Raw genomic sequence first — 19,213 nt, forward strand, 5'->3', positions numbered from 1 at the left:
TATATTCCTTAAAAAATGTATTCACAACCGTAACTGCAGAAATATCTCTTAGCGCGAATGCCTCTGGCCAACGTGTAAATCTATCAATTATAGTTAATATGTAACGATATCCCTTTGAAACAGGCAAGGGTCCGACAATATCTAAGTGAATGTGTTCAAATCTAGTTTTTGGAATTGGAATTTTCACAACTGGAGATTTTATATGACGATATACTTTCGATTTTTGACAACTTATACATTCTTTGGACCAAGTATTGATGTCTTTATTCATTTTTGGCCAAAAATATTTCTTAACTACAAACGACGTGTAACTCTACTACCAGGATGTGAAATCCCATGTAACATATCAAATATTATTTTTCTTAAATTGTTTGGAATGAATGGTCTAGGATTTTCTCCTGACACTTCGCCCCATATTTTAAAGTTAAGAACAGGAATTTTTATTAGTTTCAAATTTAAAAATGTTTGCTTTGAGGTAAGTTTGCCTAATTCACTGTCTTGTTGTTGTTCACTTTGTAAAATTTTTAAATTAAGGTCCGAATTATTAATCGCTTCTACTTCAAACGCACGAGATAATGTATCAGCTACAACATTTTACTGTCCTTTAATATACCTAATGGCATTTGTAAATTGTGCAATGAATTCCATATGTCTAGTTTGTCTTGGACTGCGTTCTGTTTTTGAATTTAAAGCAAATACTAGAGGCTTGTGATCTGTGAAAACTGTAAATTGACGTCCTTCTAGAAGGTAACGAAAATGTTTAATGTTCAAATAAATAGCTAATAGTTCCCTATCAAATGCACTATATTTAATTTCGGATGGAGACAATTTCTTTGAAAAGAATGCAAGTGGTTCTGATTTATTATTAAACGTTTGATGTATGACACCACCTATTGCCGTATGTGATGCATCTACATTTAAAGAAAGTTTTGCATCTTTGTTAAAATGATTTAACAATATCGCAGATGCAAACTTTTCTTTAATGCACTCGAAAGCTTTATTAGATGTATCGTCCCAAATTAAAATCTTGTCTCGCTTCTTATTTGTTCTATTAATTAAATCATAGATAACTGTCGTAAACTCTGATAATTTTGGTATATATCGATGGTAATAATTAACCATACTAATAAATTTTTGTGCCTGCTTAATAGATTTTGGACGATCAAAATTTCGAATGGCTAAAACTTTTTCTTCCGAGGGCCTAATTTCCGTTTCAGAAATATTATGTCCTAAAAAGTCAACATTTGTTACTTCAAAAGTACATTTACTTGGTTTTATATTTAAACCGTACTCCGTGAGGCGCTGAAATAGTACTCGACAACCTTTGAAATGTACCTCATTTTCGCTTGCCACTAAAAGATCATCAATATATTTAAAAACAAAGTCTAAATCATTAACTACTTCATTAATAAATCGTTGAAAAGTTTGCGCGGAGTTTGTAAGCTCGAAAGGCATTCGTACAAATTCAAACATGCCAAAAGGCGTAGTGATTGCAGTTTTATAGATATCCTCTTCTGCCATTGGAATTTGGTGATAAGCTCTTACCAAATCTAGCTTCGAAAATACTTTCTTATTTCTGAGATTCATGTTGAAGTCATGAACATGGGGCAAAGGATAACGACCAGGGACTGTTACAACGTTTAATCTTCTAAAATCTCCATAAGGACGACAGTCATTTAACTCCTTCTTGGGTACAAGATGCAAATGAGATGCTACCGCTTAATTAGAAGGCCTACATATCCCTGTCTTTACTAAAAAATCGAATTCAGTTTTAGCTACCTTGAATTTAATAGGGTCTAAACGCCTTGGTTTAGAAAATGGCAAATTTCCTTCAGTGACTAGTCTATGAACTGTTGTATGTCTAACTGGTTGTGAATAATCTGGTTCAGAAAATAAAGAAGGACATTCTTTTAATAACTTTGTAAATTTGTTATCAACAGCGAAAACTTTTGGTAGCGAAACATTACAAACACATGAAATTGTGTTAACTGAAAGACTTGTTACCGGATCTACTAAGCATTTGCGTTTAACATCAACTAATAGACCATATTTACACAGAAAATCAGCACCGATAATTAGTTTGGCTATAACGGCGGCCACCGTGGTGTGATGGTAGCATGCTCCGCCTACCACACCGGATGCCCTGGGTTCAAACCCCGGGCAAGGTAGGTAGGTAGGTTGAACTGGCCGGTCCATGAGGACCTCACATAGACTGATTGAGTCCGTAGTGTTACCAGAAGTTTGTTTTAACGACCAAACTGAAAAACCCTATCAAAAACCAGGACCTATGTTATAAAATAACTCCGTCCTCTTGGCAAATACTAGAAGCTTCCTAGGACTTAAGCCACTTGCTGCTTCTAGATCTGACAGCTGTATCACTCCTAATAGCTGGAGTCTTAGCCTGGCAAGTGCAGGGCACGAGCACAGAACGTGCTCGATCGTTTCCTCCTCCAACCCGCACTTCCTACACCTGCTATCACCGACCAAGCCTAATTTAAAGGCATGTGACGCCAGAAGGCAGTGTCCAGTCAGAATACCCGTCATGAGTCTACAGTCCTCTCTTTTTAATGATAGAAGCAACTGTGTTAGTCTAAGGTTGTAAGACCTACACATAATCTTCGACACTTTACAGCCCCGCGCTTGAACCCACGCCGTTTCTGCTTGGTCGATCATGTGCACCTCTCGCCTTCGCTTAATCTCGCCCAATCTAATTGGGACGTCTACGGAGCAAGCTTCAAGGGATGCGCCCTTTTTAGCTAATTCGTCCGCTTTTTCATTCCCATCTATTCCCATATGCCCTGGGACCCAATATAGATGTATGCTTCTCCCTGTCCCGATTCTCTCCAGAGACTGCTTACACTCTAACACGCATTTAGATGCTGTGCTATGCGAGATTATTGCCTTAATTGCTGCTTGACTGTCAATATAAAAGTTAACACGGTTGCAGCTTAAGCTATTCTCTTCCAGGGTTTCTACTGCTTTGGTTACGGCTAATATTCCCGCTTGGAAAACGCTACAGTAATCCGGCAGCCTGTAGGATCTGCTTAATTCCGGATCAGCGCAGTATACCGCAGACCCTACTCCTTCCACTATTTTGGAACCATCGGTGTACACATGTATCGCCTCGTCCGCCATTTGCGCACCCTTGCGCCAACCGTCCACCTCTATTGTGGCCTTAAGATCTCCCTCAAAGTGCAGGTAGGGAATCATGTAGTCTGTTCGTCTTGTGACTGAGGACGCTATACTACTATGGCCATATGGTCGGCGCTCAAGCTGCCCCGAAGCACCGAGCCTGGTTGCGGTCATTAATGCTTTGTTCTTTGCTACCAGGTCTACAGGTGGAATGTGCAGAATGGCATACAGTGCAGCCGTCGGGGTTGTTTTCAGGGCTCCCGTAATGCAAAGCATCGATAGTCTGCATACCCCCTCTAATTTTTTGAGGTATGTTGTTTTTTGTGTGGCTTTCCACCAAACAAGAACTCCATAGTATAGAATAGGGCTTACAATCGCTGTAAAAACCCAATGAGAAAGAGAGGGCGATAGGCCCCACGTACACCCCAGCATTCTTTTACATGCATAGAGTGCCGTTGAGGCCTTCTTGACCCTCTCCTCCACGTTGAGCTTCCATGACAGCTTACTGTCTAGGATGATTCCTAGATATTTTGTGCAAGGTTTCTCCTGTAAGGTCACCGCTCCTAACTTAGGCCTGGTCCAATTTGGGACCTTGTACCTCTGTGTAAACAAGACCATATCCGTCTTCTCCGCATTGACTTTCAGCCCGACATTAGATGCCCAGGTATGAATATCCCGAAGCGCCCGATCCATCAAAGAACTAATCGTTGGAAGGCATTTTCCACTTATGACAATTGCAACGTCATCTGCGTAAGCCGTAAGTTTTACGGGTCCCTCATCGAATTGCCTGAGCAGTTGGTTGATGACCAGTGTCCACAGCAGAGGTGATAGCACCCCTCCCTGCGGCGTGCCCCTGTCCACTGATTTCGTGGCCTCGTACAATCCCCATTGTGATGTAATCTTTCTGCAATTTAACATGCAGCCGATCCATCTGATTAAGGCAGGATGTACTTTAATGTAATTAAGACCATCCATAATCGCCCATTTTGCAACATTATTGAAAGCCCCGGCAATGTCCAAGAATACTCCTAGAGCATACTCCTTATATTCCAGGGATTTCTCTATGCTTATTACCACCCTATGCAATGCGGTGTCTACGACTTGCCTTTGGTGTACGCATGCTGTGTTGTGGAGAGCAGCTTTCCATCCACGTTGGACTTTATGTACACATCTATCAGCCTCTCAAAGGTTTTGAGCAGAAATGATGTTAAGCTAATGGGTCTATAGTCTTTGGGATACACGTGACCGATCTTCCCCGCCTTTGGTAGAAAAGCTACACGAGCAGTTCTCCAAGAGTGCGGAACATGATTCAGTCTTATGCACCCATCGAATATTATTTTAAGCCATTCCACGACCGCCCTGCTTGAGAATTGTAGCATGGCCGGGAATATACCATCTGGGCCCGGCGATTTAAACTTAGAAAACGTCTTCACTGCCCACTCGATCTTGGTATCGGTCACCAAGCCCGGCACCACTAGCTCCGTGATCGAAGTGTGAGTGATATCTGCTGGTTCTTCTAAACCGTCTCCCGATGGGAAATGTGTATCGAGAAGCACCTCAAGGGATTCCTCACTATCACGTGACCATTCCCCGTTCTCTTTCTTTATTAGTCCCTGGACTATGTTTCCCTTTGCTAGGACTTTTTTCAACCGTGCTGTTTCACTGGAGCACTCTATGTCCGTACAGAAACTTTTCCATGAGTTTCTCTTCGCCCTGGTAATTTCACGCTTGTAGATCCTCAGTAGATCCTTGTACTCGTCCCGACACGCTTCGCTTTCCGCGGTCTTTGCGAGTTTAAACATTTCTTTTACCTGTCTTCTTAGAAGACTCAGCTCATTGCTCCACCATGGCGGCTTTGCTTTTCCTCTGAATCTTCTTAGAGGGCAAGCTTTGTTATACGCAGTCATAAGCGTCCTTGTTAGGAATTCATTCGACTCCTCCAGTTCCTCTACATTAGCAACCTCTTTGGGTTGTCCCAGTTTCGTTTCTACATGTTTCTGGAATTTAGTCCAATTCGTTGCCCTAGGGTTTCTAAAGGTTCCTCCCTTCTCTACCCTCTTTAGTGGGATGCTGAAGCTTATATACGCATGGTCGGAGAAGGATGGTCTATCGAGAACCATCCAATCATACCTTGATATATCACGCTCGGAGCTCAATGTAATATCCAGAACATTGCTGGATGTTGGACCAATGTATGTAGGAACATTTCCCCTGTTGGCTATCTGCAAATTGGTTTGCAGGATGTAACAAAATAGAGATTCGCCTCTCTCGTTCGTATCTGCTCCTCCCCACGCATTGTGGTGCGCATTTGCATCTGCGCCTATGACCAACCGCCCTTTGCGCCCTTCCTCCTGTACTAGCCTTTTGCACTCCATCGGTGGAACCTCCGCAGCATGGGCCATGTAGCAGGACGCCAGGATAAATGCCTGCTTATTCTTTTGCTCAACGGCCACCGCTACGAGATCCTCGGTGGTGTAATTAGGCAGCATATATGAATGCAGCTGTTTCCTTACCATTACTACAGCTCGCACCCGTCCTTCCGTTTGTGCGTAGTAAACGCCAAACCCGCGCGCGCTAAGTCCAGAAACCTTTCCTCCCGATGAGAGCCACGGCTCCTGGATCAGCGCCACGTCAAACGAACCCTCCTCAAGGGTTAGGAGGAGTTCGCTCGACGCCACTTTACTGTGTTGGAGGTTTATCTGTAGGACTCGCAGCACCATTGGGCTGTTTGTCACCCTCCAGCACCTTCGTCTTGACGTCGTCGTCCTCCTCTTGCCCTTTTGGTTTAGAGTATTCGAGGCCCCCTTCAGCCCCTCGTGAATGTTGTGCCGTGTGTTCCTCTGTGCGAGTCACAGCACCATTTAGCGGTTGGTCCTCTTCTAGCACGTTCGTGGTGACGTCGGGGACCTCCACCTGTCTTTTTTCCCTTAGGCTTCTGAGGTCCTTTTCGACTTCGCCCACTTCCAGCGTGTTAGGATTTTTATCCTCGGGACTTCTTTTCCTGAGTCGCATGTAAATTTTGCCAGTGCCAAAGGACATTTTGCCAAGCTGCGTGTACAAAATATCCTCCGCCTGCTTGTTTATTTGGAAGATGTAGAACTGACCATCCTCGGTATGCCGAGATACAGTAAGTACCTTCCAATCCTGTGTCGGTATGTTCGGATTCTGATTCTGCAGAAGTCGCAGTGTATCCTCCGACTTCATCACGCATGGTATCCATACCTTAACTTTTGGTACCGTGGGGATTTGCGCTTTATCCACCACCTCAAACCGCGCGTTCGTGCCTTGCCTTTAGAGGTTTGGAACGACTTCCTCCAGCCACCGCAAGCTCGCGATGTTGTCGCACGCTATCATCTTCACACCATTATACCATCCCCCCGAATCAAAGGTTGGAAGGGGCTTACTTGGTTGTTCCCGCATCATCTTAAGCATTAAGCTAATAAGCTCCCTTTCCACAGATCTCCACCTTTCAGTAGTCATTTGTCCGAACGGACTGCTACGATCAACCAGCGCCACAGTCAGTGACTGCTTTGCGACATCACTCATCTTCTCGGGAAAAGCAGGAGTCTTAGTGTTATGTCCCTTTAGAACCTCCGAGAACACCGGAGTCTTCGCGTTAACTCCCTTTAGCGCCTCCGAGAAAGCCGGAGTCTTAGCGTTATCTCCCTTTGGCTTATCTCCTACTTCCGTAGTTGGAACTTCCCTCTGACTGGCAGCTTTCGAGGTAGTTGCTACCTCGCTATTGGAACCCATCTGTCTTACAGCTTTGGGCCTACTTGTCTTGTCTATGCGACTGCCCTGCCTCGCGGCTCTAGGACTGGGTCCTTTCTGCCTCTTGAAAGCAGGCTTGTCGCCTTCTGCCGAACGTTGCCTCTTCATTCTGCCATTCGACGCTTCTTCCTCCTCGTACCGGTTGCAGAACCGAGGGTTTCTCGCAGCAAACCTTTTGAACTGCCTTCGACCTACTTCTACCGCTTCATGGGCCCATTCCAAGCGCTCGATCTCCACTTCTGTTGGGTCGACCACTGCTCCCAAGCGTTGTACAATTCTTAGTGCTGCACGGTACTGCGAGAGAGCTCTTTTACTTCCTCTGCTCCGTACCCTTCTCCACTCTTCTACTCCGTTTTCATTTGTGTGCTTCTCCAACACGGAGTTCATTGAATCAGCACTACTCTCGCTCCCCGAGTCCGACGCATCGCTTAATTCGTATTTGTCGTCCTTGGATTACGACTCAGTCCTCCTCTTTACATCCTCCTTATTACATTCAGGTAATGAGTTGTTCATCTTGGTCGTACGACCACCTGCCCGACAAGGCGGGCTCAGCGGTCCAGTATTATATACGGGGAAAGAACCGTCCGCCACAGCAGCGCCCCTTACTGCGGTAAGGCCATAAATACTTCCCGAGATGGCCCGGTATCGGGAAGGCTCCGTTCGAATACAGCCGAATTTATCCCCTGGCTGCAAATCGTCCAATAGGCACGGTCCGCATAACACCCTGGATTAGGGGGTTGGCAGTTCTTGGTCACCGACATCCCGCCGCCCTCCTATGAGGCGAAACGGCGTAGATGTCAGTCCTAAACAGCTCCGCCTCATAGTCGGGCGCTATGGAGTTCGGCTAAGCCCTCACACCAACGACAAGGTGCCTACCCTAGTGAGGGAAACCCCGGGCAAAGCAACATCAAAAATTTTAGAAATAAGGTTTTTCAATTAGAAGAAAATTTTTCTAAGCGGGGTCGCCCCTCGGCAGTGTTTGGCAAGCGCTCCGGGTGTATTTCTGCCATGAAAAGCTCTCAGTGAAAACTCATCTGCCTTGCAGATGCCGTTCGGAGTCGGCATAAAATCATGTAGGTCCCGTCCGGCCAATTTGTAGGGAAAATCAAGAGGAGCACGACGCAAATTGGAAGAGAAGAGAAGCTCGGCCTTAGATCTCTTCGGAGGTTATCGCGCCTTATATTTATTTTATTTATAACTGCTATTAAAAACGTGAACGGAAATTCGCGACGCAGTCCTAAATTTATATTTAAAAGTTTTTTACCGTATGTCGAAATCGTTGAACCGTTAGCTGCCGTTAAAATAATATCTAATCAATAATTTGGGAAAAATTCAGCGTTTGCAACCATTTCAACTATCGTAGGGGTGCGAGTTCGACTCCCACTCCCGGGAGAAAAGGCTTTGAAGAGATTTACAAGGTATAATCGAAACAGCTGTCGCCTTGTCCGTCCTGATGTCACGTTGTTTAAATTTTTCCCAAATTATTAAATAAATTATAAAATTAAAAAAATTGCTTCAAATAAATGTTTTCATACATTTAAAAAAAAAAAAAAAAAAAGCAATATGGGCAATCCCCGATTACTAAAAAAAAAAAATATCTAATCACTTTTTCGAACATGAAGATTTTGAAACCAGAAGCACTGAAATTTCTGCTCCACTATCTATTAAAAAATTCAATTTGTTTGTTTTATCAAACATAAATAAGCGACGTGTAAAGGTGTCTAAATTTCCGTTGTTTGTCGCCGCAACAACGGATGACTTTAGTTTGACAAACTATTGTTATTTTTAAAAGCGCATGGTTGTTCGCACTTCAAAGCCTGATTACCAAACTTATAATGATACCTATAGAGCCAATTTGGGTTTTCACGAGACTTTGATCGATATCTAGAGGGACTTCTAAAATGATTCCTACTAAAAGATCGGGACCCTGAATAATTTTGACTCATCTGATTTTTAATTTCGCTGATCTCTAATGATAATTTTTCAAAATTTTTGCAAATGTTAGTTGTTTGAACCAAATTTGAAATAATTGCATTTTCGCTTTTAGAATTTAGAAAACTAATAACTGAAGCTATTTCATTTTTATTATAAGCTTCCCAAATACCATCGGCTAATTTCACTAATTCACTTATTTCAGTCGAACTCGAACTAGCAAAAATAATACTTAAATTTTTTGGCAACTTCCTTATCCAACGATTTTTAAGAATTTCTTTGCTAAAATTGTTTCCAGAGAGTAGCACCAGAGACCGATAAAACTCAGAATGTTTACGATCTCCCATTTCTGAATCGGATAACACTCGATCTAACTTGGCATTCTCACTTAATGAGTGCCGTTCAATTGAAATTTTCTTTAATGCAGAAAATTTGTCATCTTCAGGAGGATTTTGAATAAAATCAAGAATTGTCATAATTACATCCTGCGCAAGTGCAGTTATGACATATTCATATTTTGCCCCTTCCTGAGTAATGTTCTTTCGACTAAATTGCATTTCAGCATGGATGAACCATGCTTCAGGGCAATTAGTCCAAAATTGGGGAAGTTTTACCGATGTAGCAAAAATTTCGTTATTTTGTTTCGCATATGGATTTGGTAAATCTTTTTGATAATTTTCATTATCCAAATCAATAAGCGAATCGTTTACTTGATTTCGTGGTGAATGAAACATTGTACATTGTTGAAAATAATTACAAAAATTATATTATAGGAAGAAATAAAAATGTCCGGAAAGGAGCGTTTACAAAACAAAAATGTTTAATCTATTTTGATGCATATATATACATATAAATAATATTAATGCTAGATACAGCTCACCAAATATCTGTCGCAATTGTATATTTTTTACTTATTTCGAAATAATATGTTTGTCCAGAATATCCAAAATTTCATAACAAGTTCTTAAGTTCCTTTCTCCACACGTTCTCTGCACTCGCAAGTGAGCTGTTGTTCCTATTATATTTGTTGTCATTTGTTCCTGCTTTCTATTGTAGTGCTTTCTATTGTATTGTACACGATTTTGTGGTGTTATTGCTTAATGTTTGCTTGGTTGCTTTCTAGCTTTAATATATTCTGCGTTCAGTATCTCAAAAATATTAACAAGTAATTGCACTGAGCATTTGTAAATTTTCTGCTCTTTATTTTAAATTAATCTTTTAGTTAAATTTAGATTTTATTTTTTAATTATTTTAATTATGTACAGGATGTTATTAATAAATCGCACTGTTTATTATTTGTATCTAATTTTTGCTTTTTAATACTTTTTGCAATAACACATTTTTGATGATCCAATTGAGGGAATAAATCACGCTAATTTTCTAATGCCTGTTTGGCTGCATTCATTTTAGCTTGTTGTATAGATGAATCATTTGCCGTTGCCAAATGCTTGGAACGAAAATAAACTGCTACATATAAACTCTTGTATTAGTTGGTTCAATAGACTCGATCACTTAATAAATTGATATATCAGATTCTCCGCTTTCACTATTCGCAACATAAGACAGCATTGTTTTAGCTTCGATTTTTGATCATTCCAATAGAGCTTCTAAAAATACTTCCAACAAATCAGCGTGATCCTTAGTTTTTAATTAACGATGAGCGTTTTTCTTCTTGCTGTAGGTTTTTTAAAAAGGCCTGGCTGATCGCCAATGTAGTATGCAATAAATATACCACTATTTATTTTTATATAAAATATCTTTTTAATATTAACTCCTAAATGTATGCTAACAATTCGTTTTAAAAATTTATATCTGAATGAAAATTTTTGAAACAATCATTTCAAAATTGAAATATAAAAAATTAACAAGAACAAAAATTCAGTTTATTTAAAGTAGGTACATTTAAATTTGAATATAATATAACCCTACATATAATATAACCCTTAATTCTCAGTTTGATATTCAGCATTATTAATCATTTGAAGCTAAATATTCTCTCAACTTTTTCTCAAACGTTGTTCTTCAACTTGAGAATTGTTTGAGATATACTTGCATTTCGTTCCATTCTGGTTGAAAACCATCGATATCATGGAATATTTTCGTTAATAATAATGTGAATACTTTTTGCACCAATGTGTATAAATTATAAAGTACACAATAAGTGTTCTGAAACCCAAAAATAAAATAAAACATAGTACAACATGCTTATTTTACATCAATGCTATCGATAGTGTCGCGATAGTGCCGTTGATATTTCGTCGATCTATAATTTGCATACTTTAGCTGGAAATGTAAACAAGCGATTTTATTGAGTGAAGTTGGACATAAAGTGAAAAAATAAGGAAGTATTTATACATTTTATTAATATTAAGTGATATTGTACTACATTATGCATAAATCTAAACGAGTTAAAAGTGAAGTGAGGCAAATAATAAACTTGCTTACCGAAAGTGGCACAATAGTGGATTCCATTTCGTTCCGCTTTATTCTCGTTTGAGAAAAAGTTGAATATCCAGAAATTCTCAATTTGAAAATAAAGAAGAATTCCATATTAAAAATGTGCCTTTTAGCTTGAGAATGCTATCAACGGTTATTAGAAATGCATTTGAAAACTAACGTTTGAAATATCAGAAATGGACTGATTCTCAAATGTATCTCAAACTGAGAATTGGCAAAAATGTTTATTGGGTTTAGAATTGGGCTGTTTGTATACCTGCATGGTTTTCCATAGGAATAAAAGAAAAATTTATGCGAGTGTGTTAGTGATGTCGAAAATTCTGTTAATGTGTTGGAATTTCCGACAGCGCTGTCTAGCAGGGAAGCCAAATTGACCACAGACTTGGCCATATCAATGAAAATGGCTTGTCATATAATGCCGAATGCGTTTGCCGTCCGTTTTGACTACAAAATGAAAGTTAAAATAAATAATAAGTAAAAACGGCTACTGCCCAACGGTTTTGACTTTAAAATTACATTTGCTAAGATGTTGGAAATTTATTTTCGTTTGCCAACTGGCGTCCCATCAAGAAACAACCACATAGCGTGTGAAACAACGGGAAATATTTATCGATTTCGAGTCACTTATGCGTTATAAGGCAAACACATTTGACACCAATGACCAGCAGGTCACTTAAGGGAAGTTTTTTATGGCAGTTATTTTGACCTAATGAAAACCAAGCATTGCTAAATGATTGCCCTGGTTCGCAACAGTTTTTTTTCAGCAACACAACTTAATCTTGAATCTTTTACACAGGTGACGCACGCAAGCAATTATCACGCTATGCTGAGGCCGCTAAACAAATTATTGAATCACGCTCTGCGCCAGCCGAAAGTAAGAAAGTAGTCAAATGGAATGTAGAGGATACATTCCAATGGTTGCGACGCACTGTTGGTGCTAGTTATGAAGATTTTCAAGATCGGCTTGCACATTTGAAGCGTCAATGTGAACCACATCTTGTTGAAACCGTTAAAAGTTCCGTTGAAGCACTTTGCATAAAAATCTACCATTTGAGTGCTGAGCATGCGCGTAAAATACGTGAACGTCATATGCAATTGCTTAAGGAGCATGGTATACCAGAACCGACGCCGCCACCGCCACCACCACATTTAAAGAAAGTTTGGTGTTATCCAATACAATTTGCGGTACCATCGCCGCGTATGCCAACAATTGAGTATGTACAGGATCGTGATCATATGATAATCAAGTATACGCCAAGTACGCATAACCAACCCGATGCGCAATATGTTAATCTAACACATTTACAAAAGTTAGAACAATTGTATCGACATAATTGTTTTGATGATAAGAAATTTGATTTATTCATTGGACGTGTTTGGTGTCTGCTTAAACGCTATCAGACCTTCCTTGGTAATGCTTTAAATTCATCGCAGGAAGCTGAAATGACACAGGCATCATTACCGGTGCCGGTATTTGAATGTTTACATCGTCATTTTGGTGTTAGTTTTGAGTGTTTTGCATCACCTTTCAATTCATATTTTCGGCAATATTGTTCAGCATTTGCAGACACCGATGCATATTTCGGCTCTAGAGGGTGAGTTAAATTGAGTTGCACTAAAGCTTTTGGCATTTCTTATAAAAAGTTTTTTTTTTGGTTTCTTATAATTATCGTTTTTTCTGTATTCTTCAATAGACCATTTCTTGAATTCAAACCAGTTTCTGGTTCATTTCAAGTGAATCCACCACATTGTGAGGAATTAATGGATAAGGCTTTACTGCATATTGATAAATTGCTTACGGATTCAATGGAGCCACTAAGGTAATTATATATATAGGACAATTATGAGCCGCAGTTATGAAAATACGATAGAAAACTAAATTGAAAAAATTTAAATTTTTGAGTTAGGCTCTTTTGACCATTAATTGTGAAGTGCAAATAAAATAATTTATTCCACTTTTCCAACCCAACGTTTCGCTAGATGATGCTAGGAAGTCTAGCGAAACGTTGGATTGGAAAAGTGGAATAAATTCTTTTATTTGCACTTCACAATTAATGGTCAAAAGAGCCTAACTCAAAATTTAAATTCTATTTAAATTTACTGGAAAACCTAAAAATTGAAAAAATCTTTCTATTAGCTTCATCATATTTTTGCCTGAGTGGAAAAGTATTTCTAAATTGGAGGAAAGCATGTTTAAACGTCGTTCCATGGTAGTATTGGGTATGGCACATGAATATCGTCACGGCTATCAACACATCATACCAAAGTAAGTGCACTTAAGGCGAAAATCTGCTTTATTATCTGTATTTGAAATTTCGGGACCAAAAGTATCACTAAAATGTGCATCTTTGTGTACATAGGTGTTTTTTTAAGAAAATTTTGCACCAAACCAATATAAGCTTATACCCAAACATTAAAGAATTTTAAATAGAATAACCTTAACAAATTTTTTCACACTCCAAATTTTTATCAACATTTTGCCCCCAGAGCTGATGTCAATGTGAAATGTATGCAAGGTACACAAGTAGTGTGGCTGCAAAATAGCGCCGGTCATGCACGTTGGGGCCCAAATGAGAATCGTGTTGAAGCATTACGTGAAGCATTCCGGCCGCAACGTGATCGCGAGCGAGAACGCGCTGCAGCCGCTGCCGCAGCAGCTGCTTCGTCACCACAGCAGCAGCAGCAGCAACAACAACAACAATCAGTACATCATTCTTCAAATCCTGCGCACAATCACAATAACAGCGGTGGTAGTGGCATAAATAATAATAACAATAACAGCAACCTTAGCGGTGGCGTTGGTAGCACAAATGCCAGCGGCAGTACTACAACATCATTGTCAGCAGCACCTTCTAACACTGTTTTATCTACAAATACTCATGCAGCAGGTAACAACAATATTGCTGCTATTGCTACTACCAACTCTTCTGTACAATTGATAACATTATCATCATCGGTTCATTCACCGCTCTCACCACATACACCGCCGAATATGGCGACATCATCTTCAACTGGTTCACCTGCTATGAGCATTCAAAGCGCCTGTTCTTCGCCTTCATCTTCATCAATGTCACTCTCGCCTGCTGCAGCGGGCAATGCCATGAGCATGTTGGACACATCGGTTTCGATTACAGCAACAGCTACAAGTGCGAGTGGTGCCTTCGCTAGTTTGGTGGCGGCTTCACCTTCAGCTGGTAATATGGGTGGCGGCAGTGTTGGTGGTGCAACAGCGGGTGCTGCAGCCAGTGTGATTAATAACAATGCTGGTCAAACCGTTATCAATTCTGCAGTCTAAATATAACTTTTATTTTACTTGTAGGCAAGTTGTTGAAGCAAAGATATTAACGGCTACATGTTTGATCACAGTGTCTCAGCAAACGGCTTAAAAGCGCCTATTTTCTTATGTAAACAATATTTAGGGTTTAAGTTAGAACGCTCTATAGCAGAATTTAGGTAAAACTAATCGTACTTCATAATACGATAGCTTCAAAATCCACATTTATGTGTATATCTGTGCGACAATTCTTGGCCAGTTATTCATATATGTAAGTCTTTCCAGTGCTCAAGCTCCTTTGTAAAATGCTGATATATTCGACATCTGTTATTGGCTGTTTTTAAAAGTAGCCGAATCGCAAATTCGGTCAACAAAACCTAGTATAAGTCCGAAATAAGGAACTTTACACAGAATAACATTTCTGTATAATTTTTTCACAGTAAACAGACCATGCTGTGGGTGTGGAGTGTAATCTAAGAAGCCAAGTGGGTGGCAAATTATCTTTATTCGGCGTTAATGTTATTTATGTATTTATTTTTAAGGGTAATGTGAAATGTATAAAAAGTTGAAAAAACAAAAAAATAACTAGCAAGAATGTAGCATTAATTAAAGTAGAAGTTGAAAATAAATGCAAAAGAATTTAATTCTTTTTTTAAGTATACAAGTAAATATATATACACTACACCTTTATAGAATACATATTTACATCCACTTAACTTTTTTTTCAATTTTTAATAATGTACATATGTATTTAAAAAAAATGTATGAACGTATACATTAGACTGGGTCGAAAAAAATTTTGCTAATGTCCGCCCCTAAATTTAAAGATTATGTTGAGAGGGTTTCGAAATTTTTTTTTTATTTTTTTGATCCTTCGAAATACAGTCGAAAAGGTTTTTTCGTTGTAACTTGGTTATCTGACGTCCGATTTTTAAAATTGATATGTCAATATTTTGGCCTTGAGAAGCTTCACATTTCCGTTTAATGTCCTTTTAAGCTATGAAGTCGTTTTCACATGATTAGGTCAGCTAACAAAGTTGTACCCCCCCCCCCCCCCCCCCCGCCCCCCCCCCCTAAAGTATCTTTTTTTCCTTACCAATCGAAAGTACTTAAAAGTTCAAGAAAATGTTGCTTTTAATCCATATTACTAAAATAATAAACAAAGAAGTTATAGCGGTGCGGCGGCCACCGTGGTAGCGTGCTCCGCCTACCACTCCGTATGCCCTGGGTCCACACCCCGGGCAAAGCAACATCAAAATTTTAGAAATAAGATTTTTCAATTAGAAGAAGATTTTTCTAAGCGGGCTTGCCCCTCGGCAGTGTTTGGCAAGCGCTCCGGGTGTATTTGTGCCATGAAAAGCTCTCAGTGAAAACTCATCTGCCTTGCAGATGCCGTTCGGAGTCGGCATAAAACATGTAGGTCCCGTCCGGCCAATTTGTAGGGAAAATCAAGAGGAGCACGACGCAAATTGGAAGAGAAGCTCGGCCTTAGATCTCTTCGGAGGTTATCGCGCCTTTACTTTCGTTTGGTAGGGAAAAAAGGATACTTTAGAGAGGTGGGGGTAAAACTTTGTTAGCTGACCTAATCATGTGAAAACGACTTCATAGCTTAAAAGGACATTAAACGGAAATGTGAAGCTTCTCAAGGCCAAAATAATGACATATCAATTTTAAAAATCGGACGTTAAATAACCAAGTTACAACGAAAAAACGGCTGTATTTCGAAGGATCAAAAAAAAATAAATAAATAAATTTTTCCGAAACCCTCTCAACATAATCTTTAAATTTAGGGCGGACATTAGCAACTTTTTTTAGGGGGCCAACCCAGTCTAGTATACATTTACAAATTGTGGGTGGAGCGAAGATATTTTTTTTTTTCGGCTGCAATTTTTCTAAATAATAAAAAATGTATGCCAAAATTTATTGAACATTTTTCGAGTGGAATATTTGGTTTTATGGTCATACATAAATGGTTGAATATTATTTAACATGGCGCGTGGTTATTTTTTACTTTTTGTTAGTATATTTAAAAAAAAAAAACATTTCGTGAATCGATACAATATTTCCATTACCACTCGAGTAGTTTTGATAAAACGAATTAAACGTAATTGAAAAATTTCAATACGTTTATTACAATAACAAACCAAATCGCACCATGTGAACTCGTAATAAAAAGTGAAAACAAATTTTCATCGATATGCTCTATAGAGCCGTGTGCTCCTCATTTTAGTTGAAAATATGGTCGCAGTCTTGTGGTTAAATATTACATGTTTGACATATATTGCGTATGTCGGGATTGATTTCGGATAAGTAAGTGTTTAACTCATTACAGTATCCAGTACGAAGTTGTGTTTCGAAAAAGAATTTTCAAAACATAAAATATTGTTGGATTAAGGTCTCTTCACTTATTGTCGGAAGGTTTTTAAAAAGATTTCTTAAAACTTTCTTAGCTCCACCCTAACATTTATATTTACTCAAAACCTAATTTAGTATATGCAACTGTGGCGCAAAATGAAGTATGTATAATTGCAATTTCATTTCTACATATACATTTGTACATACATACAAACAACTTTTCCTTCGTTTATATATTTTTTAAATATTTCTATTTAGAAAATAACAAATTATCGTTTATACCTTTTTCATTTGTATTACATACATATGTATGTATGTACAAATTTTTCTGCAAATAATTTTAAGTTAACTTTAATGGTTTAAGCTGTAAAATTGAAACATTCTCTTTTATACACAAAGTGATTAATTATAATTGAAAATTAGATATTGAGACAACTCATTTAAATACCCAAAAGCCTCGTAACCATGGAAGCATCGTAAACGAATCGATTTTCCATGAGTTTGCGTTCTTTTTGCGTTTTTATTAGCTGCTCTATTTTTAAAATATATTGTTTTTATTTTTAAATATGTGCAGGCGGGTTTGGACGCGTTATTATACTCAACTGAGCAGAGCTCACAGAGTATATTAATTTTGTTCGCATAACGGTACCCTGTAACGGCATAAACTATTCGAGATAGATATAGACTTCTATATATCAAAATGATCTGGGCGAAAAAATAAATTCATTTAGCTACGTCCGTCCGTCCTTAAACACGATAACTTGAGTAAATTTTGAGGTATCTTAATGAAATTTGGTATGTAAGTTCCCGGGTACTCATCGCAGATCGCTAATTAAAATGAACGAAATCGGACTATAACCACGCCCACTTTTTCGATATCGAAAATTCCGAAAAACCGAAAAAGTGCGATAATTCATTACCAAAGACGGATAAAGCGATGAAACTTGGTAGGTGGGTTGACCTTATGACGCAGAATAGAAAATTAGTAAAATTTTGGACAAAGGGCGTGGCACCGCCCACTTTTAAAAGAAGGTAATTTAAAAGTTTTGCAAGCGGTAATTTGGCAGTCGTTGAGGATATCATGATGAAATTTGGCAGGAACGTTACTCCTATTACTATATGTGTGATAAATAAAAATTAGCAAAATCGAATGACGAACACACCCACTTGAAAGAAAAAATGTTTAAATTCAGATATTAACAAAAAATTTAATATCTTTACAGTATATAAATAAATTATGTGAACATTCAACTCCAGTTATGATATGGTTCAACAAAATACAAAAAATAAAAGAAAATTTCAAAATGGGCGTGGCTCCGCCCTTTTTCATTTAATTTGTCTACAATACTTTTAATGCCATAAGTCGAACAAAAATGTACCAATCCTTGTGAAATTTGGTAAGAGCATAGCTTCTATGACGATAACGGTTGAAGCCACAGTTTTTATACACAGTCGACCGTCTGTCCTTCCCCTCCCGGCCGTTAACACGATAACTTGAGCAAAAATGGATGTATCTTTACTAAACCTAGTTCACGCACTTATCTGAACTTACTTTATCTTGGTATTAAAAATGGCCGAAATCCGACTATGACCACGCCCACTTTGTCGATATCGAAAATTTCGAAAAATTATAAAAATGCCATAATTCTATACCAAATACAAAAAAAGGGATGAAAAATGGTGATTAGATTGGTTTTTGACGGAAAATATAACATTAGAAAAAACTTTGTAAAATGGGGGTGACACCTACCTACCATATTAAGTAGAAGAAAATGAAAAAGTTCTGCAGGGCGAAATTAAAAGCCCTTGGAATCATGGCAGGAATAGTGTTCGTGGTATTACATATATAAATAAATTAGTGATAGTGGTCGATATCTCGAAAACACCTTCACATATACAACTGAGGGCCACTCCCTTTTAAAATACTCTTTAATACCTTCCATTTCATACCATGTCATACAAACACATTCCAGGGTTACCCTAGGTTCATTTTCCTAAATGATGATTTTTGTCTCCAAAGCTCTCAGCTGAGTAGGTATGTAATGTTCGGTTACACCCAAACTTAGCCTTCCTTACTTGTTTTTTTTTTTTTGATGTTTTCTTTATTTAGATAAGTAAATAAGCATAAAATATGTAGTTACTAAAACAATTTAAAAATTAACACAATTGTTTAAAGAAGCATAGGACATACTAGGGTGGAGCAATTTGGTATAGTTTCACCCCAGCCAAATATAATAATAACCGAATATTTTTGCATTGTTTACTATTGGTTAGTTAAATTTAAGAAAATAT

At 38.6% G+C, this 19,213-nt stretch overlaps 1 protein-coding gene across 2 annotated transcripts in view; it reads left to right on the top strand.

The window, feature by feature from the left end:
* The window catches only part of Pcif1 (Phosphorylated CTD-interacting factor 1), a 91,041-nt gene extending 73,576 nt beyond the window's left edge, over positions 1–17,465 (top strand). For both annotated transcript variants that reach the window (XM_067788743.1, XM_067788742.1), the window contains 4 exons: positions 12,089–12,887; positions 12,987–13,112; positions 13,430–13,558; positions 13,780–17,465. In XM_067788743.1, coding sequence (XP_067644844.1) covers positions 12,089–12,887; positions 12,987–13,112; positions 13,430–13,558; positions 13,780–14,587 — 1,862 coding nt within the window. In that variant the 3' untranslated portion in view covers positions 14,588–17,465. The remainder of the gene's footprint in view (positions 1–12,088; positions 12,888–12,986; positions 13,113–13,429; positions 13,559–13,779) is intronic.
* The last annotated feature ends 1,748 nt before the right edge of the window (positions 17,466–19,213 follow it).

Source organism: Eurosta solidaginis, chromosome 5 (assembly GCF_040869045.1).
Source record: "Eurosta solidaginis isolate ZX-2024a chromosome 5, ASM4086904v1, whole genome shotgun sequence".
NCBI lineage: Eukaryota > Metazoa > Arthropoda > Insecta > Diptera > Tephritidae > Eurosta > Eurosta solidaginis.